This window comes from Furipterus horrens, unplaced genomic scaffold (assembly GCF_987537825.1).
Source record: "Furipterus horrens unplaced genomic scaffold, mFurHor1.1.pri manual_scaffold_5, whole genome shotgun sequence".
In the NCBI taxonomy this organism is placed as follows: Eukaryota; Metazoa; Chordata; class Mammalia; order Chiroptera; family Furipteridae; genus Furipterus; species Furipterus horrens.
The window spans coordinates 1263928-1289568 of record NW_028327175.1 but is presented as its reverse complement, the minus strand read 5'-3'; the positions used below and the strand labels follow the sequence as shown (position 1 = coordinate 1289568).

The 25641-nt window shown below is 54.1% G+C and overlaps 1 protein-coding gene across 1 annotated transcript; it reads left to right on the top strand.

The window, feature by feature from the left end:
* The first annotated feature begins 450 nt into the window (after positions 1-450).
* DDX4 (DEAD-box helicase 4) lies at positions 451-23417 on the top strand. The gene is made up of 16 exons (XM_090278843.1): positions 451-538; positions 764-865; positions 1700-1780; positions 2771-2812; positions 5487-5534; positions 5632-5679; positions 5901-6043; positions 6571-6723; positions 7984-8138; positions 10355-10484; positions 11677-11843; positions 14471-14616; positions 20731-20830; positions 21589-21859; positions 22352-22462; positions 23095-23417. Exons 1-16 carry the CDS (start codon positions 451-453, stop codon positions 23179-23181), a joined length of 1872 nt encoding a protein of 623 aa, XP_090134969.1. The 3' UTR covers positions 23182-23417.
* Positions 23418-25641: the final 2224 nt, after the last annotated feature.

Below are 25641 nucleotides of genomic sequence, written 5' to 3'. Positions count from 1 at the left end.
TCCGTGAACGGGCCTTAAGGGGACGTGTGCTCCAGGGTCCCGTGGGCCTCGTGGAGGGTTGCTGTCGATCAGTCCCTTTAGGCGTGGGTGTGAGTAGTCCACGTTCATAAAGCCAGTCTCGTTTAAATTGTCCTACCGTTCGGCATCTTAGTATTGAATTGATCCTGTTCTGCCGTAGGTGGGGGTCCCATGTTACCTGAACTGTTTATCCCGCTGTCTTTGCTATTTAGTTAAAAATGTGTTGTTTATATTAGGAAATCAGGATTCGCATGTACCCACGAGTCTGTGTTTGGAGGGGGATGTTTACTGCTTTCTATCCGGCCTGGTGGTACTGCGCCGCCGCCGTCTGGTGGCCTCGGACAGGCGTCTGTGTAACACGACACCCCTCGGCGCTCTGGGCCGGGCGTCACGTCGCTGCCCGCCGCCCGCTGGCCGAGTGGCTGGGCGCGGATGGCCCCGGTTCTCAGCAGCAGAGCTGGTCCTCTGCGCCTGTGGGCTGCGGGGATCCTGCTGCTGATGCGCTCCCAGTGTTTTACAAGTGACACTTTCCTTTTAGTCATTTTTAGTGTTGACTCCCAAAGCAAGCAGTGGGTTTAAAGAACAGTTGTAGCCCTACCTGTGTATAGTAGTAACGTGAAACACTTAGAGGTCAACATGGTGGTACTTCTTAGTAATCATTTGTGAATGCCTTAAAATATTTCAAGTCACTGGGTCCCCAAAATGCCTTTGTTTCCTGTGGTTCTTGTGTGTGTCGCTGCTGTAGGCCATCAAGAGGGAAACAACCCGGAAGCTTCCACGTTGTCCAGGAGAGGCGGCAGAGGGAGTTTCCGAGGCTGCCGAGCAGGATTTGGCCTAGGAAGACCAAGTTAGTAGTGGGTTGCAGGTGGTGTGGCCCAGTTAGAAGGAGTGTCACAAACGGAACCTGTCCCACATGGCAGTCATGAGGATGTGTGAGGACAGCCCAGCACAGTGGCCGGCACACAGGCACCCACCCTGCACGCGTGTTACTTCGACACGCAGCTGCAGCCTGGTTCAGCGGGAGTGTGGGAGTCTCTTCAGAGTCTGTGTGACTCAGTTCTGGGACACTACGTGCTGTCGGCGTGGCGCCCTGCTGCGTGGCTGGCCTCACAGCGGCCTGCGCCTTCTCTCCCCCTCGTGGCTTCCCGCCGTCATTCCTGGGAGCCGAGGCCTTGTCCTCGGAAGTCACCGTGGGACGCCATGGGGCTCCTGCCAGCAGGGGACAGATCAGTGGCTTTAGAAGCTAAAAACATACCTTTGTGCAGCAGATGAGCGACCTGTCACTTTCTGACAAGCACGGGGGTCTGGAGGGTTCTGCACGGGGCGGTGGGTGTCTCTGTGGCCACGGCAGGAGCGGAGGGTGCAGTTCCGGAGGAAGAGCCCCCCACACAGGTTCTGGGGCGGGCACAGCACTGCTCTGGGGAGGTGGCGACACCTCCAGATGGGCTGCGTTTCCACGTAGCACTGGCCCTAACTTCTCTTATAAAATAACTTTAATAAAAGAAAAAATTTGAGGAAGTCACTTGTGATTGAAGAAAATTATTTGTAGAGACACCCTTTGTGCAGCACTTAGAAAAATAGGCGATTCCTGGTAAATGTAAACTGGTGTGCCTCTTCTTTTTACTCGTAATTTTAAAGCTTCTTAAAAGTAACAGCCTGATTTTATCCGCTACAAATCTAGACAATGAATACGACCAGGACGAGGGGACACAGCGCACTGGTGGCCTTTGTGGACCGAGGAGGCCGGCGTTCAGTGGCCCAGGTGAGGGCTGGACCTCGTGGTTGCGTGTTCATTATCCACACGGGCTTTCAGCTCTAGGGTCAGGACACCCAGCAGAGAGGTTTGGGGGCACCTGCTTGGCTCATGATTTTCTCTGCTTTTTAGATCTGTAGGCAAAATACATATGGACAATTTTGCCTCCTTTATAAAATTTGTACACTGAATTATTTATTCTTATCTACCGTTAATTTGAGGTGTAAATTGTACTTCAATTAGAGGAAGGAAAAGGAAGTTTGCATTGGTTTCAAAGGAGGGGTTCTGAGTTGGGGGATTCACGGAGGAAAGGCGGTGAGAACGCAGTTGTTGATGGAAAACGTCCCAGTGCGGGCGCCAGGCTGCGGCACGTCCAGGCCACGGTGCGTCCCTCAGCACTGACGCGAAGGGGGCACCAGTCTTCAGGGAGATGTGGGGGAGCCCTAAGGGCACGTAACTGAGTGGGAGAGGTCAGTCTGGAAAGGACAGCTCCTGGAGAAGGGCACAGGGGTCCGTGGGGAGGGGGGGCAGTGCGACAGTGGGCTCTGGGACTGGGAAGGCCCCCCGTGGGGCACCGTGATGGGGGGTACGCTTTCGTCTCAACCCTTAGCATGTCCCCTGCTGAGAGGGAGCCTCCCGTGAACAGTGGACTCGGGGGTGGCGACAATGGTGCGTCCGTGCAGGGGCCTCAGCTGGGACCAATGCCCCTTGAGGGGACGTTGCCACGGGGGAGGCAGACGGCTGAGGGTGTCTAGGAAAGCTCTGGTCCTTCCCCTCGGTTTTGGGGTGAGCCTGAAACTGCTCTAATAAGCGAAAGCCTTAAACAGCACTCAGGGGAGAAGGAGGGTTAAGTTAAGTGTAGGGTCACGGGATGGACGGACGAGGGGCTGGGGCCCCTGCGTCCTTGACCCAGCATTGGAGGGGAAATAGCTCTGTGGTTTACGTGCCTTTGGAGAAGCAGTGTGTTCTCTAAATATTCTGCAAAACAACATCTTACAGGTAACGGTGACATTTACCAAAGCAGAAGTGGAACTGGACGAGGTGAGTTTCCGTTTGGTTTGCCTGCAAGTGCTTAAACGGCTGTCACCCGAGTTTAATTTCTGAAGACAAAGGTGGCTGGTTCTGCTTTTATATGCTTTGGGGAGCGCCTGTGTGCCCAGCCTGTTCTGGGGAATCATTTGCTCCCCTCTGGCTCTCATTGCTCAGGACATGTGCAAGGGTGCTCACTGAAGCTTCGTTTACAGTAAGTAAAGGCTGGAAATCCAGGAACTAGTGTGAATGACCCACGGACGTGGACAACAGGGTGAGGGTAGCCTGAGGGCAAGGGGTGGGCGGGGAGGGGGAGCAGTGGGGGAAAAGCGGGACAGCTGTAACAGAAAAGCAGTAAATAAATTTTTAAAACTGTATCCTAAGTAATCATAAAGCTATAATTAAATATCTATAAAATTTTACCCAGAAAAATACTTTTTCAAGTTAAAAAAACCCTGAAAATCACCTAAAATTTAATAGATAGCTTTAATAAATAATATACCTATGAAATGGGGTGCCATGCAGATGGAGCTGCATCTCTGCACAAATCCTTGTTGCTTTAAAGCAGTCTGTTTTTCCTTACGATACAGTTATTTGACTTGATGTAGGGGAAAACATTCAGTATATATCATTTGTTACTATAAAAAGTATTCTCGGGATTTGCGGCCAAGACGGAGGCCTGGTCTGACACGCTGCGTCTCCCTCCACAACTAAGAAGGAACACAACTCCACAAACCTAGAAATAACCAGAAGTTCCAGAAAACACATGGAGTCCAGCGTAGGAAGTTATAAAGAAGTGGTGCTCGTCCGGACGGGAAGGAGGGCAAAGCCAGCGGAGAGGTCAGGCTGTGCTGGCGGCGGCGGCAGTGCCAACGGAGGCGGGACGGCAGTGAGCACAGACATTTGTATTTAGGGGGAGGCAAGAAGCACCAGGGGAGCACCCCTGGCTGCAGACCAGACCTGTCAGCTTGTGATTCCAACGTCGGGGACAGCAGGCCCCCATTGCCTCGGACTGTGAGGCCCAGAGTGGGTGGGGACAGAGGAGGAGGCTCCTGGTCTCTCAGTGGAGAGTGAACGGCAGGAATCCATCTTGGACCCCCGCCCCCACAGAAAACACCACAGCGTGGTGGGAAGGGTCACCCAGTAGTGATGAGTGCATGAGGTTCTGCTCCCTATAGCGTAGGAGGTGTGACAGCCCCACCCAGGAAGCAAAGGTAAACATAAAACTGTCAGGATGACACAGATTATGATAGAGATCCCAACTATGCAGCTGACCAGACAGCAAATATCTAATCTTAACAGCTCAGCAGATAGGAAATCTTTCTGGGGTTCAGTTCAGAGCTTTGGTTACAAGAATGTTTACAGACCTGACAGCAGATCTTAAACAAGACAGGGAGGGAATGAAGGCTAGTCGTGCTGAAATGAACGAAAACACATACGAAACTAGTGAGGGAAAGAAAACCAAGGGTCAAATCAACAAATCAGAACATAGGGAAGGAACAGTCAGCCAGTGCAGAAAGAAGAAATGAAAAATGAGGAAAATGAGGACAGGCTCAGACACCTATGGGACAGCTATAAGCGGGCCGACATCCGAATCATAGGGCTGCCAGAAGGTAAAGAAGAAGAACTAGAAATTGATAAATTCTGTGAAAAAATAATGAAGCAGAACTTCCCTAACTTGGAGAAGGAAATAGACTTACAGGTCCAGGAAGCACAGAGAGTTCCAAAAAAACTGGGCTCTGGGGGAACCACACCAAGACACATTATAATCAAAATGTCAAAAATTAAGAATAAAGAGAGAATCTTAAAAGCAGCAAGAGAGAAGAAGAGAATTACATACAAAGGGGTCCCAATTAGACTATCAGCTGACTTCTCAAAGGAGACCCTGCAGGCAAGAAGGGCCTGGCAAGAAATATTCAAAGGAATGAAAAGCAAAAACCTACAACCACGATTACTCTATCCAGCGAAGCTGTCATTCAGAATAGAAGGGCAGAGGAAGTGCTTCCAGGACAAAGTAAAACGGAAGGAGCTCGTCAGATCCAAACCACTGTTACATGAGATGTTAAAGGGACTTGTTTAGGAGGAGGAGGATCAAGACTACAAACATTAAAATGAAAACTGTATCACAACAACCAACAGAAGCGAGGGAACCGAAACAAGGCAAACTAAGCAGGCAACGAGAGTGGGAAAATAACTATAGGTGTGGGGAACATACTGGGGGGCGGTCAGCAGGGAGGGGGAAGGGGGAAGGGGGGGAGATGGTGCAGGAATTAAGGATCATGGGAGGAGGGAGTGGAGGAGACAGGAAGATGTTGAGAAGAACTATGTGCACAACCAATGGGCATGGACTAAGGGGGGCAGGGGAGTCACTGGGTGGAGGGGAACAAAGGGAAAAGAAATTGGGACCACTGTATGTAACAGCGTAATCGATAAAGCATATTTAGAAAGAAGAATAAACCCCTTTGCCGAGCGATACGGGGCACACGGTGAAGGATGACAGAGTCCGCTGCGTAAAGCCAGCAGCTTGAACACGGAGGGAGCGGACACTGGGCCCAGTCGTCTCAAGTCCCGTCTGTGCCGAGGGCCTTCCGCGGCGTCTGCCGCCGTCAGAACTTGTTGGCGCGGCAGGAAGCGGAGAGAACCCAGGGGCGCCCGGCCTGACCGTCCCTGTGGGTTCCTTTCCCAGGTGGCTACAAGGGTTTGAATGAAGACATCGTAACAGGCTCTGGGAAGAGTAAGTTTTACTGAAGACCAAGTATGTGATTCTTAACAGTGAGCGTTCCCTTGCTTTTAAAAACATTTATTTATTTTTGGGTTTGATTCCCTTGAAGATTCTTGGAAGTCAGGAGCTGAAGGAGCAGAGAGCGGCGACACCCAAGGTACGTGCCTCGGTGGGACTCGCACCTCGCGGGCCGAAGTCTAGCGGCAGTGCAGGCTGTGGAAGCGCTGAGCTAACTTTTTAACATTTGAAGGGAAAACTTGAATGGTAAATACTGGGAAACCCTGCAACCTTTGAAATTTGATTTTGCCAGTGTCTGTTTTCCTCTTATTGTTCTCCTAGTCTCGTGACGTAGGTTCTGTTTATTGTTTGGATCCCAAGGCCCAAAGGTGACCTACATCCCCCCTCCGCCGCCCGAGGAGGAGGACGCCATCTTCGCTCATTATCAGACGGGCATCAACTTCGACAAGTATGACAGCATCCTGGTGGAGGTGTCCGGCCAGAGCGCCCCGCCGGCGATCCTGGTCAGTGCGCCGGCCCCCGCGGCCATGTAGCGGCCTCAGGCTTCACAGCACAGGGCACGTGCCCCGATGCTGACGTCGGAGACTGCGGCGCTCTCCCCGCTGGCCTCTCGGGTGCCGGGTGGGGGCTTTGGAGCGGGTCCCCACGCACAGTGGAGAAGCTGCCGTCACACCCACCCCTCCGTGGCTGGGCGAGGGCCTCAGCTCAGCTCCCTGGGAAGGGGGCTTTCTCTAGTCGCGCTTCCTGCTCCCCACGTGCATGAGGGCGAGGGCCCTAGGGGCGGGGTTTCCCCAGGCGTGGGCGGGGTGGGGCTTACAGTCCCTGTGGGCCAGGAGCTCTTGTTACTGGTGGGGGCGCGAAGGGGGCAGAAAACACGTCCTCAGAACCATGGTCTTTGATCATATCAAGCAATGCACACGGTTTTGATATTAAGTGGAATTAACAAAAACTTGACACTAATGCAAATGAACTACGTTTGTGGAGTGGCCTGTGCTTACATGGGGCATTGAATCGCTGCACTTTCTTTCAGACTTTTGAAGAAGCTAATCTCTGTCAGACCCTGAGTAACAACGTTGCGAAGGCCGGTTACACTAAGCTCACCCCGGTGCAGAAGTACAGCATCCCCATCATCCTCGCGGGGCGGGACCTGATGGCCTGCGCGCAGACGGGCTCCGGGAAAACAGTACGTCCTTGTCCACGCGGCTTCTGCCCGGGCTCCGAGTGTCGGCGGGGCTGGGCCTCTGGTGCTCCCCACGCCGCCCGGATCTCTTCGCTGGGTTGAAGGGCTGATGATGATTTCAGTCAGCTCCCTCAGTATTTATCTTTGCTTCTGCTTTCTGGTTTTATTGGGGTTTCGTGCCTCTGAAGAAAGAATTTGGAACTATTTTAGAGTAGCTTTGCAGGTAACAGAATTTTAAGTTTTCTCAGTGTGTTCAGCTCCTTCTGGAACATGGTAGTATCTAAAAGGAGTGATTGTAAAACAGAGAAAGGGGCAGAGAACGCCTGTGAGGTGCTGGTGCCGTTTGGGAAACAGCCCTACGCAACGGGGGAGCGACCCCCGGCTACGCGCGTTCTGACAGCCCCAACGGCCTGGGCTGGCTCTGGGGCCGACCCGTGGGGTCTGTCCATGGAACGGGGCTCCAGGGGACAAGCTCAGACTGTCGTTTCCGGGACAGTAGTTTCGGTTCCCTGGGTTCCAGCCTCAGCCGTGGGCACGCGGGGTCGGAGGGAAGGTGCGAGCTGTGTCCCGGCCGGGCGGGGCTCGGGCAGGGCTTTGCAGGGACTTCATGTCGTGTTTGCTTGATGAGAGCATTACAGCAGAACCGGTTGTCTGGCCAGGTGCAGTTTCAGTCCGGTGATGTTCTTAATTTTTTTTTTATTGAATTTATTGAGGTGACATTAGTAAAATTATACAGGTTTCAAGTGTCCAGTTCTGTGACATGTCACCTGTCCATTGTACTGTGTCCACCACCCCAGGTCAGGTCTCCTCCGTCACCATTTACCCGCCTGCGCCCTCCCCACCCAAACGTGGGATTTCCCGTTTGTGCTCTGCGTGGGGACCGCTTCTGTCACGCAGTTGAGGCAATGTCATCACTGCCCCAAGGACTCAGAGGAACTGCTAAAGGCAGCACTTCGTCACGTTACCACCACACTCCCCTCTATAAACGAGCTAATGTCCCTTGATTTATTCAGGATCCATGGGTGAGCTGTTCAAAGAGAACTGAAGATGTTGTTTCAGGCAGATTCCCTTGACCAGACACTTTGTACTGAACGGTAGGAGCACAGGGACCTGAGTGTGGAAACTTCATGGGCATGGAACGGATTTCCTTTCTCATTTTAATGACCAGCAAGAAGGAAGAAGGCTGAGGCCCCCGGGCACCAGGTGGGGGTGTCCGGGCAGGGGTGGCGCCTGCACGTGCGGGTGATGCCGTTTCCCTTGCAGGCGGCCTTCCTCTTGCCGATCCTGGCGCACCTGATGCGTGACGGCGTGACTGCCAGCCGCTTCCGGGAGCTGCAGGAGCCCCAGTGCATCATCGTGGCCCCCACCCGGGAGCTGATCAACCAGATCTTCCTCGAGGCTCGCAAGTTCTCCTTTGGGTGAGTGTGTGCGGGGGCCACGCCCCGGCGCACGTTTCCTGCCGTGTGTCCTCACTCATCTGGGGAAGGGCTCAGGGATAAAGCAGCCATGTAGTTCCTGTTACTTAGTTGAAATGTTCTTTTTCATAATCTTAATTATGGCATCCCTGCTTATTTTAATTTTCTAAAGAAGCATGCTTATTAAAAGTTACGTGATGATAGAAGTAGGACGGTGAGAAAGTGGTGAACAGATTGCTGTATTATCTGGTAGTTTTTTGTTTTGTTTTGTTTTTTAAGAGGAAGAGGAGGGTGGCAGGGAAGGAGAAAGGGAGAGAAACATCAGTGTGTGGTTGCCTCCCGCACGCCCCCAGCTGGAGACCCGGCCCACACCCCAGGCCTGGGCCCTGACCGGGAATCGAACCTGCGAGACCTTTCAGTTGGCAGGCCGGTGCTTGGTCCACGGAGCCTCACCACCCGGGACTACCTGGTAGTTTTTAATTTAAAAAATGTACTTTGGTGTTTCAGATAATTTTCTGGGTTTTTTACACATAAGTATGGAAAATTCCTTATGTCATAATGAGACCTAATTTTTAATGACTTTAGGATTGTCCACCTGTAGATATTTTATTTCCCTTTTTTGAGGCATTTATGTTGCTTCTAACTTGGGGCTGCTATAAATAAAGCTGTGATGAACAGCTGCTATATACTTTTTCTATGTTATGTTTGAAGTATTTTCCTACAGTATTTTTAAATGAATGAATGTGGAAGGGTGTGAACTTACTTGGAAGCTTGCGCCAGTGTGCGTTTCTGCCAGCCGTGCATGGAAGTGCTCCTTTTACTCAACGCTTGGCCAGGACTTGGTGTCGTGTTAGTTACCTGTTGCTGCTGAGCAAATCGCCCTAAAACTCAGCTGCTCCCACAGTAACTACTACCCTGCAGTTTCTGGGGGCGGGGCGCGGGGGGCCGTTTGGCGCTTCTGGCTTGAGGTCTCTTGTGAGATTGTGGACAAGAGGTGGCAAGGGGGTGCCGCCTTGTGGGGCTGGGCCGGGCCTCTGCAGCCGGCTGCCTGGCCGCCCTGTGGGCACCGCGGTCTCTTCCCTGAGGCTGAGTGACCGATGGGAAGGCGCAGGACACGGTGCCATCTGTGTTATAAGTCAGGTGCAGTCACTCCTGCTACACTGTGTGTCACGAAGAAGTCAGAGTCTCAGTCCCTGCTCAGGACTGGCTGTGGGGTTTGCTGGGCCTGGTGCAAAGTGAAAACACAGGTACTTCGTGCAAAACTTACCAAATTAGGAAGCGAAGAGCCGAGCGCCGGACGAGGCTCAGGCCGCTCTAAGCGCGGGCCCAGGGTGACCGCAGAGGTCCCACACCTGCGGAGCTGGCCTTGCATACACTGGGGGGCGGGGGGCGGGCCCATATCTGGTGGAAGGAAGGCGTGTTGGAGAACTTGTGTACATATTTTAAACCACTGCAGGGACCTTCATTTTTAAACTATTTGATTATTAGGAGGTTGAATTACTTTTTAAATGCTTAATAGTTTTCCCTTGTGAATTATCCACTTACTGTCTATCCAGTTTATCTGTTGGGATCTTAGTGTTTTTCTTGATAGTGTTTTAGAATTTCCTGTGGAAAAGCTGTTAACCTTTTATTCTGTATAAACCAGTTTATTTGAAATGAGACGGCAATTTCAAGTCTTCTCTTGTTAGACACTTAGTTTTCAGTCTTTTGATATTAAGAATAATGTTGGCAATGAATCTTACTCTGCGGTCATCTTTGCCCCTTATGGGGGCGTATCTGAAGGGCAGACTCCCATGTGTGACTTCACTGGGACAGAAGTCAGCGCGTACATTTCCATGGAGGCCGCCCTGCGCCCGCCCGCGTGGTGCCGTCAGCCCTGCGGGAGAACACGTCCGATTTCCTTTTCAGGATCATGTTGGACTGAAAGAACGTTGAGAAGCTGTTTGTGTTCTGACAAGCCATTGGTTCATGTGTTTGTGTGTGGTGGGGGTGGGTAGAGTGTATCCTTGTGTTTGAAGAGCCCTGTATCGGATGGGAAACCCGATATTTTTTCATAGTTTCTCACTTGTTCATCAACTTCCTGGGAGGAGTTTTTTTTATTTAAAGATTGTTGAATGTGTTAATGTTTCTCTTTATGGATTTTGTTTTACATCTTGTTAGAAACAAATGTCTAATTTTCAAGTAACTAGAAAATGACAATTTATTTTTCTTGTCACCAGGACATGTGTAAGAGCTGTTGTCATCTATGGGGGGACCCAGTTTGGCCACTCAGTTCGGCAGATCGTCCAAGGCTGTAACGTGTTATGTGCCACTCCCGGGAGACTGATGGATGTCATAGGGAAGGAAAAGGTAGGCCCGGAGGGTCGTGTGTTTGGGGAACAGAGGCATAACTTCTTGTATGGGAAATGAGGACAGTGGGGGGGGGGGGAGAGAGACTTTTTTGAGTACCATTTTAGCCACTTCCATAGTAGGCCCCCATTGTGGTTTTTAACGTGTTCTCATACAATTCTTAAAATGATTTCAGCAGGAGGTAAGTAGTGGTTTTCATTTCATCCTTGGGAAAACAGACTCAGTGTAGTTGCGAGACTCATTCTAGAAACCCCCCGGTCAGCTCTGTAAGCAACGGGCCAGGGTGAGAGCCGGCGTCTGATGTTAGCGCCCGGGCCCGGCACCCGGCGCAGAGGGAGAGAGACGCAGCCAGCGCTTCTGTCTGGGTGAACTCTTTTTTTTCACGGAAGATGGCCTTTGACCTCAGTGACTTTGCCCCCTGCTTCAGTGTGGGGGTGGCACTGACAGGGCTGCTCGTTTCCGTGACTTTAAAGGCACGTCTGTGGGCGTGACCCGCTTTTCTAGCCCTTCTCTGAGGGGCGCGCAGACTGGCGCACTGTCCGCGCACCTGCCAAGGGGGGCCTACCCGGTTCCCCAGTAACCGTCCCCAGGGCAGCCCCCCAGGCACCAGCTCCTTCCTGCAAAGTTGCAAACAGGTGCTGCTTTTCACAGCAGTGGCTGTCGAGGTAAGGGGTGCTTCCCAGCTGTCTCTGAGAGAGGGGAGAATGGAGGCTTAAGTAGGGGTTCAGGGGGCTAGGAGAGCTTGCATTTATAAGGTATTTGTCTTCGCCATCTGCTTAGGGCTTCTGACTCCCCCAAGAATCTGACTAGATCAGGTCACACAGTCTAGCCCAGCAGAGCGTCCCTGGCCCCGGCGGCGCTCAACTTCAAAGACGGCCTGATGTTGCAAAGCCAGCTCCTCAGGCGCAGCGCAGGGGCCAGGGGCGGGCAGCGCGGACGGAGGAGAGCGGGGCGGAGCCAGGCGGTGGGTTTCCTTTGGGCTCACCTTCTAAAGTGTTCTACAGCGTCAGGGACAACCGAGACCCGAGACAAACAGCAGCGGCACGGTCTAGGCAGGACGGTTGTCGCTCACGCGGAGGTTTCTGGTCTTCGACCTGAAGCATGTATTAACAGTTGGAGGTGCGAGGAATATTTTAGTTTAATGTTAACTCTTGTGTGTTCTCTTCTCTAACCTTTGAAAATGTCCTTAAAGATTGGTCTTAGACAGGTCAGATACTTAGTTTTGGATGAAGCTGACCGCATGCTGGATATGGGTTTTGGGCCAGAGATGAAGAAGTTAATTTCCTGCCCAGGGATGCCAACCAAGGCTCAGCGCCAGACCCTCATGTTCAGTGCGACTTTCCCAGAGGAAGTTCAGAGGTAATTCTTCTTCTCAAAGACAGTGGTGCTTTCCTGGGTGCTCTGGGGGGAGCAGAGCAATACGAGTGTTGTATTTTTGAGAGACTTGTTGGTGGTTGTTTTTTAAAGATTTTAAAATAGTAGTTTAAAAACTGGGTGTATTCCTAAAAGTCTACCGCGTTGCTCACTGTTCCGCGTTGCTCACTGTTCCTTACCTTTGTTCCCGGCTTTGCATTAGCACCACATTTTATTAAAATGCCTGTGTTTGGGTTACAGGTCAGCATCTAGCGAGGGTTTAGTAAGCGCCTGTTGTGAATGAAGTTACTTCCATGACTGCGCGTTTTTTCCGAATCAAAAGGATAGAGCTTGGGAGAACGGGCCCTGACACCAGTGGTCTGGGGGGTTCTCAGGTTAGGGGCCGCCTCCCTGGAGTGTGGAGGCTCTTCCGGCTGCCTGCTGGCCCTGGCCCCTGGCCCCGGGGAGCCGGAAGGGCACAGACCGCGCCTGCGCTCGGGATCCCCGAGGCTCCCGCTGCTGTTGGTGGCAGAGCTGTTCCTGGGGAGCGCGAGCCCCGGGCCTGCAGAGCCTGGCGCTGTGGGGGCGGCCACGCTCTCCTGTGTCCCGGCCGCGTGCCCCGCTGAGCGGCGGGCCGGCCGGCGAGCTGCGGTTTCAGTGGACGGCTCCGGTGTCCGTCGGGGCAGCTTCCGGGGGTCGTGGCGCAGTGTGCCCTGCGGCCCACCTGCTCTGAAGCGGGTCCCTGGTCTGATGGGAGCCACGTGGGAGCAGGTGCTCGCCACGCCTCAGCTCGTGGAGCTGCTGGCTGTGTGTTTTACTTACCAGAGGATCTCGGAAGTCTGCTTGTGAAGTTGAAAAGAGCCTTTTGTTGAGGAAAAAGACTAAGTCCTAAAAAAGTATTTAGTCAGCTGGCACAGATGATTCTTAGCGATGCATAAAATGAGAGTCCCTTACACTTGAACGGCGTCTGAAGTTTTGAAGCGGGACGCGTACATGTCCGCCACCACCCTTGGGAGTCAGTGACGTCAGCCACCTGCCTCATTAGCGAGTCATATTCCTGCTGCCCGTCCTGTTCCGATTTACCCCGAAGTAGGAGAGGGTTTGGGGAACGCTCAGCCCCAGTGGCCGTGTGTTCTGCCCCCTAAAATCAATAAACGTGTCCTTGGGCCAGGATTTAAAACAAAGCAGTTGCTGTTGGCCGGGCACAGCGAATCCCGCCCCCCCCCCCCCACTGTCTGCTCTCTGTCCCCCTCCCCTGGCGCTGAGCGCCACCCCTGCCTGCCACTGCTCTGCGCCCCGGCTGCCGCTTCCTCGGGCCAGGCCTCCCGCTCGAGTCTTCTGAGTAGATGTGCGCTTCATCTCTTTAAACACTTTGCTTGCACATTTATTGGGGTGTGGTAAGTGCTCAGAGATGTTCACTGTTCTAACACTAGATGATGATTATAAAATGTATTAAATGTTAAGATGTTTAGTATATAATTAAAGCATGAAACTGTTAAACTATATACTTACAAAAGTATAGTGATTATTGTATATAACTACCCATCCTGCTTGGTGGGAGCACCTTAGAGGCCAAGTCCGTCACCCCCGTCCCTGGGTCCCGGTGCCCGGCCCCACGCGCCCCTGGCACACGGCACTCACGGGATGCTGAGTGAGTAGAAAGGTTCACGGACAGTACAAACAGCAGGTGATTTCGGGGTTTGTGTCTGGGTGCGGGGAGAGGCTCGTCTCTGGAAGGAGGCAAAGCGAAGGGAAGCTTTTCTCTCATCTATGGCGGTAGAACAGGCGAGGGTTCCGGACACGTGGAGGCCGTGAGCTGTGTTCACGGTTTTCTGGGAGGCAGCTAGGAAAGAAGGGGCAGCTGTGGGGCAGAGGGAGGACCGGGGAGGGACTTGGATCCGCCCTTTGACCCTCATAACTCAGCTCTGCAGCTGGCAGTGCCCCTTCTCCGCCCCCCAGGTCTCTGCGTGACCTTGTGCGTGTCACGATGGTCCCCCCAGCGATGGTGGGGCGCCCACGGCCAGGGCTGGCCTCGCCTCCAGGCCCTTTGCTGCTTGTCCCTCTCTCTCTCTCTCTCTTGCCCAGTTTTGCTCAACAAACACCATTTTCTGTGTGTGAGAACGTGAGAGGCACTGACCTGAGACCTGGTTGCTCACAATAGTTCGTTTGACATCGTAGAAGCCGTGAGGGAAGAACAGCTTTCAGTGTGATAAAAACTTCTGTTCGTTGTAGTCTGAGACTCGGTTTAGCCAGCTCTGTATCTTTGTTATATATACATCGTCTGCAGTTTAACACACTTGTTAGCATCATTGCACACACATTTTATGTGGTTTTGCCCATTGAATGCAGTTGGGCTGACCTGTCATCACCGTTACACACACACTGTGTGCAGGTGTGCGCTCAGCACACCAGCCAGGATCACTGTGTCTGTTACTCGACACAAAGTTGTTCACTAGTAGTTACGGTTTGCCGGGCCTTAGCATGTTCTGTGGGTCTTTGGGAATAGTACCTGGCTGATGTAAGTATTCGCCTTGTCTGTCAAATTACCATTGAAAAGAGCACTTGCAGGATTTCAGCAAATGTTACGGTGTTAATGAAAGACGTAAGTTAAGGAATAATCTTTGTCTTTTCAGGATGGCTGGGGAGTTTCTGAAGCCGAATTACTTGTTCGTTGCTGTTGGACAAGTGGGCGGAGCCTGCACAGATGTGCAGCAGTCGGTCCTGCAGGTCGGCCAATACTCAAAAAGGGAGAAGCTCGTCGAGATTCTGCGCAGCACAGGTATCCCACGCGGGCGCGGCTCTCTCCTCAGGCTGCTGGTGTCCAAAAAGTCCGCTAAGGATTGTTTGGTGTGAGTTTTAATAAGTTCATTTTTGTTATTTCCTTTTTTCTACAGGTGTTTTTATAGGGGTTTTTATGATTCGGTTTTCTCTGTAAGTTATATGGTAGTATAGTCCTTCCTCCTTCAGAAAGGTTAGAATAGGAAGGATTTGAGACTTTGCCTGACAGTATTTGACTAAAAACTGTTTCAGCAGAATTTTTCTGTTTTGTGTTAGGAAATAGAAGGGCTTAGTAATGCGTCTTTACATTCAACTCTGCTCCACCAAAAGTGAATTTGTGCTGTGTGTCTGGTTCCCAGCTTTTGCGCCCTGAGGCCTCCTCATGGTCACAGACTTAAAGCATTTTCCAGCTGGAAGGGACTGGAAAGATCTGATTCTGTTTCTTCACAATACCAACGAGAAGTCTAGGACCCCTTCCCTAAAAACAGTTTTTATGGGAAGCTGTGTATTTCTCTGTTTGACCAAGGTAGCTGCAGTGTGTGTCTGGAAGTAAAACTCCCAGCCAGGCCGTCGGGGCGCCTGCTCTTGTCTCCTGGGCTGCCACCCCTCCCCCATCGTCCGGGGCAGTGACCTGCTCTGTCCGCGTGTCCGTCTGAGAGTTGGGAAATGGGGGATGAGGAGGTGAGGAACCACCGAGCTCCCCAAAGTGAGCAAAAGAGAGAAAGGAGGAAAGTGGCTTTAGAAAGCACTTTCTAAAGGTTTCTAGTCTTTATGTAGGAAGACTTTTAAAAACTAAATACTCATCTCGAGTTTGAGAAATTTTATCTGGTTTGCTTCATGATGTTTCATAACATACACTGTGGTACATAGAATAAAAATAGTAAGTGCTGTGGGCCACATGTTGTCCCGATTGTTTTCTGTGTGTGAGCTCAGTCAGTCTGAAGACAAGCCCCCAGCGAGGCCGTGCCACCACCTCCCAGGGGAGGGGGCCCCAAGCGCCGCCGCGGCCGCCACGCGGTCCTGCTGGGCTGGAGCTCGCTTTCAGTGTGGCCGTCCGAGCGGTTTTGTGCGTGGGCCTGCGGCGTGCGGTCTGAGGGTCGTCTTCCTGAGGAGAGTGGTCAGCGGCGCTGGGGTGCCCTGCGGGGCTGTGTGCGCCCTCCCGGTGTGTTTGTGTGTCAGCTCACGGGTTACGTGTGTCACCATGCAGAGCTTCCTGTTGCTTTGTTTTCTTCTCACTTTGCGTGGGATATCCATCCAGTGTGCCCTCACGTTTCACAGATTTTTGTTCATATGATTTATGTCCTTTTCTATTTTTAGTTTGAAACCTGCTAGCTTCCCCCTTCTGCCTTTAAAATTCATTTTCATTATTTCATGGCAGCATAACCAGCTGCCTTTTTCATCATTTTATTTTAAATGAATAGAGGTTAGAGATTTTGAGTTCCGTTACCAGGGGAACTAGGAAGATGTCCTAGCTGGTCCATAGGAGACCCTAAAGAACGCACATGTCAAGAAGGCGGACATGAGTTTACAGACAGATGCAGAACGGGCTGATAGCGACAAAGTAATAGGCGGTTGCATTTGAGAGAAATGCTTGTGCTTCTGTGGCTTAACCTTCCCCGCGCTCAGCTGCAGCCGAGGCGTAGAAGAGGAGACAGGAAAGGCCCAGGCCACCCCGCAGGGTGAGCTGGACGCTGTCTTCCTGCTCCTCCCGGGCGGGCGCTGCAGTTCTCGCCATGGTCTGCGTCCCCTCGCGGTCCCTGGAGCCTCAGGGCTGATGCTGGGCCCCGAGAAGGGCCGGTCCCCTCCTGTTTGGCTTATTTGTGTACGTGCCGCAGGACTGTTCGCTAACCGTATAGGCCTCCCTGAGTGTGTTTGACAAACCTGGAGTGGCGCAGAATGGAACTCTTACTGACACTATAAAGTCCCCTTCTGCCCGGATGCTTCATTAGAAACCCGCGGTCCGACTTCCGCGGTGGTTGTCGACGGCTGGAGACGAGGCCTAGGAGCCCCTCCGCCTTATTTCCTCTGCAGTGCCTAGAAATTTGAGTGAGTTCCTCTCTTCTGAAGGTCGCCAAGTTCCTCACGTCCTTCTTACTTCATGGCTCCGTTACCCGTCCCCTGTCACGATGCCACCTGCTGCCGGTCTCGGCCCAGAAACCCTGCCCCGTCCGGTGAGAGGGCCCGGGAGCTGTCAGAGCGGCGGGAGCTCGGCCCCCGGCCCGGGGCTGTCCCTCGGTGTCGGCGGGCGCGGGGCTGCTCCGGGCGCCGTCTGCGCGTCCTCGTGGGAGAGGCAGACTCTGCCGCGCGCAGGCCCGCGTCGGGGCAGCCTCGTGGTGGGGGCTCCGGCCAGCTCCGGCCGCCACACTCTGTGCCTGTGGCTCACTGCCTACTGACGACTGTCAGGGGTGGGCAAGTCCGTGCAGGTTTAATGGGAATGGTGCTACCAATAAGGAAAATCGGTTGTTCTGTGGTCTGCAGAATAAAGGTGGTAAGGCCATTGCCCCACGTGGTAGGCAAAGCGCCCCGATGGGGATGAAGCCTGTGTTCAGCCCGTGGCGGGTACATCTGCATCATTGCAGCGAGCAGGCAGGGTTTGCACGCCAAGAACCGCAGGCGCATAGACGCAGGCCGTGCAGGCAGGTATTGGTGATTGTACAGAGCGCCGGGTGGGAGTCTGGGGGCGGCCGCTGGCCTGGCAAGTGCTGCGTCCAAATTAGGAGAGCAGTGGGTTATAACTAAAACACTTCTGAGTGACAAGTGAAATTACGACTAGGCAGGGGCCGTCAGGCCTCTGATAAATACACCAGAAATGCATCGAGTCATTCCATCCGCGTCTGACCAGGGCGGCGCTGCCGCCCTCTGATGCCTCCTGCGGGGTCTGGGCTGCTCTGTCACAGCCGCCACTCAGTTTTCTGTGCGGAAGTTTGGGGTGCCCGGCGTCGGGGCGGGCCGGGTACAGCACTGACTGGGCGGTCCCCCTGAAGAGGCGCGAAGGGGTTGAGGAGAACAGACGGGCCAGTCCCAGGGACGGGGCGCGGCACGGGGAGTGCGGTCAGTAACCCTGGGGCAAGCCCGCATGGCTCCAGGTGGCGGCTGGGCTTATCGGGGGGTCAGCGTTCGTCCGAACACATTTTCGAAGTAACATGTATTAACAGCATTAGCAAAGCTCAGAGCTCGTGTAGGTGAATTTCTTCTTCTACACTTACGTTCTGATCTTAAAAAGGCAAAACCAAGAGGTGGTCAGGGCTGGACATGTGATCAGTGTGGGGTGATTGGCGTTTGAAGAACGGGGCGTGGCTGCTGGTTAGTGACGGGCCGGTGAGCCCAGACTCGGGAGGTCATGCGCTTGTGCAAAACAGGAGCTCTTTCGTAAGTAAGGGACTTTGCACTCTTTTTTCTTTAGATAAAGACATAAACAGATTCTCTGCAATACAGGCTGATTACGTGAGAAAAAAAGAACCTTATTGTAAATTAAGGCATTAAACGGTAACTCAAGAAGCAGTTCCCTCCAAAACAGTTGCATTTTGCTAGACATCGGGCACATTTCACAACCTGCTTTGAGACTCCCACATCATGAATCAGCCCAAACAAAGCCCAGTGTCCGAGTGCTGACGCCCTGTGCCTCCCTGCCCCTGGGGCCGGCGGGTGCTGCCAGGGTCTCCCCGCCCAGTCCTCCCCGGGGCTCGCCGAGGTGGAAACAGTTCCCACAGTGACCCGAGGGTTCTGTGTTCTCGGTACAGGACGTCAGGGAAGCATCTCGGGCTCCCTTGGGTTTTGTCCTTAATGTGATGGACAGACCTCGGTGGTTAGGGCCCACGTCACTGAAACCCTCGGGAATTATCAGTCAGTTTTGTAAGACTTTCAGGAGACCTCAGACCAAAGTACTGAGAGGCACCAATTGGGGGAAAATTACCCTTTTTTCTTGAAAAACAAACGCATCTGTGTTTCTCTGTCCCTATCAATCTTAGTATAATCTCAGGTACTTAGGTTAATCACAGCGTTTAACTCCGCGACTGGTATTTCGTGGCGGTCCTGGAGGCGGATGGACAATGGCGGGACATTGCGCACGCTACCGTAGCTGGTCCCAAAGCTCGCGGGCGTGCCCCGTGACTCCCGACCCCCAGCGTTCCCGTCCCACCACCCCGCTCCGGTGGCAGAGGGGAGCGTCTCACTGATGTGACTCAGACGCTGCCTCTCGACAGGAGGTGGAAATCCGGAGTGGAGGCCACGGACCTGTGTTGAGTCCCTCCACTGCCGAGGTCCGGCCTGTGTTCAGTGATTGCCGCTGATGAGCTCAGTGTGGTCCTACTGCTTTAAGTCCCTGGAAGCGAGATAGAAACCTTGGGAAGGGTCAGAAGGACGCCCTGAGAAACATACTGCTGAGTGAGAGGAAACGGAGCTGAGCAGGTCAGCATTTCTGCGGCCTCACGCGTCCCCTCGGCGGGCGCGTACCTCTGCGTGTCAGGGCAGCAGACCCAGGTGAGGTGAGACCGGGTCTGAAGTGCCCTTAACGTGCTGACCTGGAGCGGAGACGGGTGTGTTTTTAACCAAAGTCATTACATTAGTCTTGCTTATCAAGCATTTCATTAACTGCATGAGCACGGGCCCTGGCAGGGGTGGCTCGGTTGATTGGAGCGTTGTCTTGGGCACCAAAGGCCGCAGGTTCGATTCCTGGTCAGGGCACAGGCCTGGGTGTGGGCCAGGTCCCCAGTGAGGACGCATCTGGGAGGCAACTGATCAATGTAAATCTGTCTGTCTCTCAAATCAATAAATGTAGCCTCAGGTGAGGATTAGAAAATAATAGTTATATGAACTTGGAATCCTAAAATGTTTCCAATTTAGTTCCTCTAGGAAGAATTTTAAAAATAATTTTGATACAGTTAAAGTATGAGTTAAGTTTATTTTCTGGGAATTTTAGGAGTATTTATCTCAATAGGTTATTTCTCCATTTTATTTCTGTAAACTCATCAGAATTGAGCTCCTTTAATTCAAGAGACTTTATAATTTGTTAATACTCTCTATAGGGGGTTAACATAATGGTCATACGTAACGGTGGATGAAGACTGCGCTGAATTGCACACGAGGTTATAGCTTCAGCTGGGCCGCTGCAGCCGCAGTCGAGCGTGAGCCCCCAAAGACAAATCTCTGCGGCCCAGCCGTCAAAGCTGGGTTCTCGTTAGATCCTTAAGTGACCTTGTAACTCACAGTGGCCTGACTCTCAAGGCTCACAGAGCGGATTCAGTATCACTTCTCACCCAACAGAATAGCTGCTCTAAGTTATTAATCCACTGACAGAGATCACCAAATGGTCTGGCCAGAAAAGTCAGCTAGCAGCCACCGCGGCCACCCGTGGGGAGTAGCGCCTTGTCTGGACAAGAATAAACCCAGTCAGTAGAGAGGGGAGGAGGCAGCGGACGAGAGTCAGCACAGCTGGGTTTTCCTGTCGCGGGGGACTCGCCCCGGGAACCGAGACAGGGAGAGGCGAGGGTTCGAGCTGCTCAGGAGGCGCTGCGCCTGGCGCTCGGGGGGTCGGCGGTGGCACCGCGCGCCGTGTCGGGGGACGTCCCAATCAGATACAGAACCATTACTCCCCTGAGTAAAGTGACTGTGTCTTCAGACCTCACTCCTTATTGCAGGAACCAGCTGCCCTTCCGATTTCTCTCCTGGTTCTCTAGTATCATCTCTCATCTGACCTTCGTTCCACTTCGGAGGTGGAGTTAGAACATGGGCTGTTGCAGACTCTACCAGGCCTGGGCTGGGTGCCAGGATTTGAAGCATCTTGGACAGTCGGATCAGAACGAAAGATTGGGGTGGCGTGGGGGGTGAAGAGCCGAGGCGCTGCTCTGCAGCGCGGGCTGTGAGGACCTGAGCCAGTCCCGCCGCTGCCGAGGGCTGGGAAGGGCAGAGGGGGAGCCAGGGTCTTTGGTCCCTGAAGCGAGGGGACAGCGCTTTGCTCTTCCCCTTCGCCACCCACCCACTAGGGGTGTATCTGCACCCTCAGACCCGCCGGGCCAGTCGGGGTCCTGGGAGCGAAGACGGTCTCGCGCCCACCCCGCCCCTCTGCCTTTCTCTGTGTTTCAGTTTGAATGTTAATTGTTGTTTCGTTGTCTTGTAGGCGATGAAAGAACCATGGTCTTTGTTGAAACGAAGAAAAAAGCAGATTTTATTGCCACTTTCCTTTGTCAAGAAAAAATATCAACAACCAGTATTCATGGGTGAGTAGATTCGTATTTTCTAGCAGAGAGGCGACTTCTACTTGTCATGTGTTGAGAAGCATGAGTACATAGAACTCGTACGGTTTAGTCTGGGATCAGCACTCAGAGCGCCCCGGGCCCCAGCCGCTGCTCTGCGCCCTCACTCCCAGGGCCGGGCGAGTGGAAGGGTCTGTCTGAGACCCCTCGGGAGGGGCGTCCGCCTCTCAGACGGCCTCGCCTACGGCTCTCGGGCCCTCAGACCCGGGCTTTTCCTCCGCTGCGTCTCATCTCTGTGGTGACGACGTTTGTCCTCGGCGCGCCTGAACACCACAGCAGCACAGCTTTGTTGGGTCTTTACTAGTAGGTGTAAAACATTCACTGGTGAGTGTGTGGAATTCTGAGATTATACTTTTTTAAAACATCTGTATTTTTAAGAAAGTCTTCTAATCACGTAGTTGTAAATTTTTTCAAAACTAGAAAGATCATGAATACAGATTATTAATAGGGGAGAGTTGACATTTGTCGTCCCTGAGCATAGGTTTTGGCTGTTTGCATCAGCTCTTAGCTCCTCTGCAAACGGGGCTGATTCGTGTTCTGAGGAGGAAATAAAATAATGGTGTAAGGGAGTGAGTGTGATACGTGGTGAGTGAGAAGGGGACATTAGTGTTACATGTAGCTGTTCTTGTTGGTATTAAAGAACTTTATATGTCGAACCTCAGCGGTGGTCCGGACAGTTTTCCGAAGAGCTGCCCTCAGATCCGTGTTCTCTTTCCTGCAAGGGACCGGGAGCAGAGAGAGCGCGAGCAGGCCCTCGGGGACTTCCGCTGCGGCAAGTGCCCGGTGCTGGTTGCCACCTCGGTGGCCGCCAGAGGGCTGGACATTGAGAACGTCCAGCACGTCATCAACTTCGACCTCCCGACAGCCATCGACGAGTACGTGCACCGCATTGGGCGCACCGGCCGCTGCGGCAACACGGGCAGGGCCGTCTCCTTCTTTGACCCCGAGTCGGATCTGCTGCTGGCCCAGCCGCTGGTGAAGGTGCTGTCTGACGTGAGTGCAGGCGTCGGGGCTGGGGGGCGTCCTGAGCGGGGCGCAGACGGAGCTGGGTGGGGGATCCTGAGCGGGGCGCAGACGGAGCTGGGGGGGGCTCCTGAGCGGGGCGCAGACGGAGCTGGGGGGGGGGGCTCCTGAGCGGGGCGCAGACGGAGCTGGGGGGGGGGGGGCTCCTGAGCGGGGCGCAGACAGCTGGGGGGGGGGCTCCTGAGCGGGGCGCAGACGGAGCTGGGTGGGGGCTCCTGAGCGGGGCGCAGACGGAGCTGGGGGGGGGGCTCCTGAGCGGGGCGCAGACAGCTGGGGGGGGGGCTCCTGAGTGGGGCGCAGATGGAGCTGGGGCGGGGGCTCCTGAGCGGGGCGCAGACGGAGCTGGGGGGGGGGGGGCTCCTGAGCGGGGCGCAGACATTGCATATGCATGTTTGTTCCCGAGAAGTAAATGGTTCCAGTCCTGGGGATGCAAGGCCTCCATGGGGTTGGTTTGTTTCACAGGCTCAGCAGGACGTCCCCGCGTGGCTGGAGGAGATTGCCTACAGCGCCTGCGGGCCTGGCTTCGGCGGGAGCCCGAAGGGCAGTGTGTTCGCCTCCGTGGACACGAGAAAGGTGGGTGGAGGGGGCAGTTTGGAACTCGGCTTCTGGTCGCCCCTTGGAAATGCACCTAGGGCTGCGAGGAACTAGAAAGTGCGAGGTGTATCCAGGCCGTTGTTTTTCTACCTACAAGGTTACTTCACTATTTGTGCAGATACCTTTGGTCTTAAAGATGAGGAACTCACGTCGCAGTGAGTGCTCCAACGTCCCCCTTTCCCAGACGTGCTGCCATTCTAAATGCTGTCCCAGGCCCTTCTGCGCTTTCTGTAGGAACCCTTTATTTTTGGCGCTCTGACCACGTTACTGCCTGAGACAAGATACCACGGAAACGAGCCGTGTGGCTTTTTTGGTGCGTCAGTTACAGGCCACGGAGACGGAGCACCCGAACCGCTCGGTGTGTGGGCTTTCGTTCCCACGTAGAGCTTTAAGTGTCTCAGTTGGCCACAACTATTGGCGCCAAGTTTTCCGCGGCCTATTTTGTGCAATTCAGACTTCCCCGTGGGTCTGGGCCTCTTGCAGGGAGGCTGGGCACGTGGAGAGTGGGCGGGGGCCCCGCTGGGGGAGGGCGTGTGCGCCTGCGGTCAGTCCGCACGGGTCGGCTTCCAGCCGTCATAAACTGAGTGCTCCTTGTCTCCTTCCTCTTAAAGAATTACCAGGGCAGGAGCGCTCTGAACGCAGTGGGATTCTCTTCCTCGCAAGTTCCCAACCCCGTGGAAGAGGAGTCGTGGGACTAACGCTGGAACAGCCCCCACCGTGCGTGCAGTGGTGGTGCAGAGGAGGAAGCGGTTTTGAGTTTGAGTTCTTATCGGGGGTGAAACCCGACACATGTGCCTCCTGCGTTCTGTTCTCATTCCCACCCTTAAACCCTTACCGACCAGTTCTGTGAGACGCTGAGTTACAGCGTTGCCGTTCCTGCTACGAGTGGCGTGAGTGGCGTTAACCAGACGCATTAAAGAATTCCAGTGTCTTACTTCCGTCTAGTGCATTCTTCAGGGGTTGTGGCCAGGGTTCGTGGTGACGTGCGCAGTCTTAGCAGGGTGTTTGTTGACCCTCTAACAAGCAGTCGGGTGTATGACCGACTAGCGTTTGGTTAAACACTATTGGGTCTCAGTTTTACTTGAAAGGAGGCCTCAGAGTGATAGCATGTCCCTGAAGTGTGAGGACATGGTGTTCATGAGGCAGCAGTGAGAGACGCAGCCTCTCAGGGCGATTTTGGCATGAGGTCCCCAGGCGGGTGCCAGCCGTGCTGGCAGTGAGCTCTGTGCTCAGTGGCGCAGCAGAGGCTGGTGTTTGCAGACTGCCCCGGGGATGAAGCGTGGCGCCCTCCCCTTGCGCTCCGCCACACGCCCTTCATTTCTCGGGGGCGTGGCCGGGCTGCCACCTCTCAGCTTGTGAGGTTTTGGTCCATGGAAATATTGACGAGTCATATACATTAATAGACGTAATGATAGAGATCATTCTCTGAACTCTGTGTCAACAAAACACAATGTTCACTCTTGCTACAATGGTCTTTTTCATATTTTACAATTAACGAGGGGAAGGACCCTTTTTCATTTACCATTCTGTGTCGAAACTTCCTAGGTCTAGACTGTAAGAAGCTCTTGACTCACTTGGTGAGTGAACCGAAACATTGAAACAGAAAAGCAGTGAGGATAAGAACTAGGGAGACCAACACGATCAGTGTGAGCGCGTGTTGTTGTTCACGTAAAAAGGCCCGAGCAGCCTGCCCTCCCCGTACTGTGCTGTCACAGGGTCTGGCTAGTCAATGAGGCCGTCACTCAGGAGCGAGGGCTGTGCCCTGGATGCTGTTAGAGAGACTGGGTAGAGGCCTGCCACGTGCCGAAGTCAGAGGCAGTTTCGTGTGCATCGCAGAGCAGTGCAGTAAAACACAGAAACACAGCTCAGCGTTAGACCGTGGAATTGGGAGGGAGGGCTGCTTGTAAACTGGACAGACGTCGTGAAGGAAACAAGGACCGGATTTGGTCACAAGAGGATGGTGTACGTGCATAAAAGGAAACAGCAGGCGAGGAGAAACCATCCGTGCGTGACCCAGTGGCGTGTCCCTGGACTTCTCTGCATGCGGGTGCACAGGGACACCCACAGACGTGCACTGGGGCAGCAGAGGGCCCATAGGGAGGCCCCGCTGGTGGAAGTGCGGGGGACACTTAGCTTCCAGGCGATGACCTCACGTCTGCCACAGGCTGAATGAGGGAGGGGGTTTGCGTCGGTCTTGTGCCCTCGGTGTGGTTTAGAGAGACCGTTTATAGCCCGTTTCTGTCTTTGTTGTCCTCTCTGCCGAGCTGCTGGGCCTGAGCCCTGTGAAGGTCGTCCTGAAGGTCACCGTGGTTGCACCACAGAATCGAGGTGGGAGGGACAGGGTCACAATAACGGACCGCCCTTACGGTCCCTTTACAACACCGTCCTCTGCTTTCCTCACACGTTTCAATCCCTGGACTTGAACCTGTGAAAGAGGTTTGTTACACTGCTTGGCATCAGAAATCTCAAGCCTTCGATTTACAAGCTCTGCGGGTGTCGACTGCTGGCCTTGGGCAGATGCAGCCGCCTGCCCCGCTTCTGTGCCTTCGCCCCCAGCTCCTCTCCTCCCTGAGTCCCTGGGGCCCAACCTGCAAAGCCGTCGCAGGATGAGAAGTGATGAGAACGCAGAGCTTCCCTTCCTTCCCTCCTCCGCCCACGAAGGAGTGCAGGCCCTGCCCGGGCTGGTGGGGGGAGCTCGTCTCGGGGGCTCGCAGCCTGAGCGCCACGCAAGCGGAGCGCGCGGGGCCCGGGACGCCGCGGCTGATGCACAGGGGCCGCCAGGTTCCAGGGTCTGCGTGGGGCACGGGCCCCCTGTTGTCACAGCTGTGCGCAGGTGTCCGTCACTCCCGGGTCAGGGGAGACGGGCGCTGTGCTGCTCCCGGCGGCGCTGTCCAGTGTGCACGGCCTCTGCTCGGGCCCCGGGGCGGGCTGTGCCCCGCGCCCACCTTTAGGTCCCACCCAGTGCTGCCCCCACAGCTGGAACTGCCTCGCCCAAGTCTGTCCGGGGCCGGCGGGCAGCCGGGAGGCCGGGACGCTGCCAGTGCTGGGAAGCTGCTCGCGTAGGTGGCTCCGTCCTGTCCCCGGAGTTCCTGCGCCCGATGCACGTGGCACTGTGCGCTTCTGCCCCCCAGCAGGAGCGATGGTCGCAAGGAACCGGG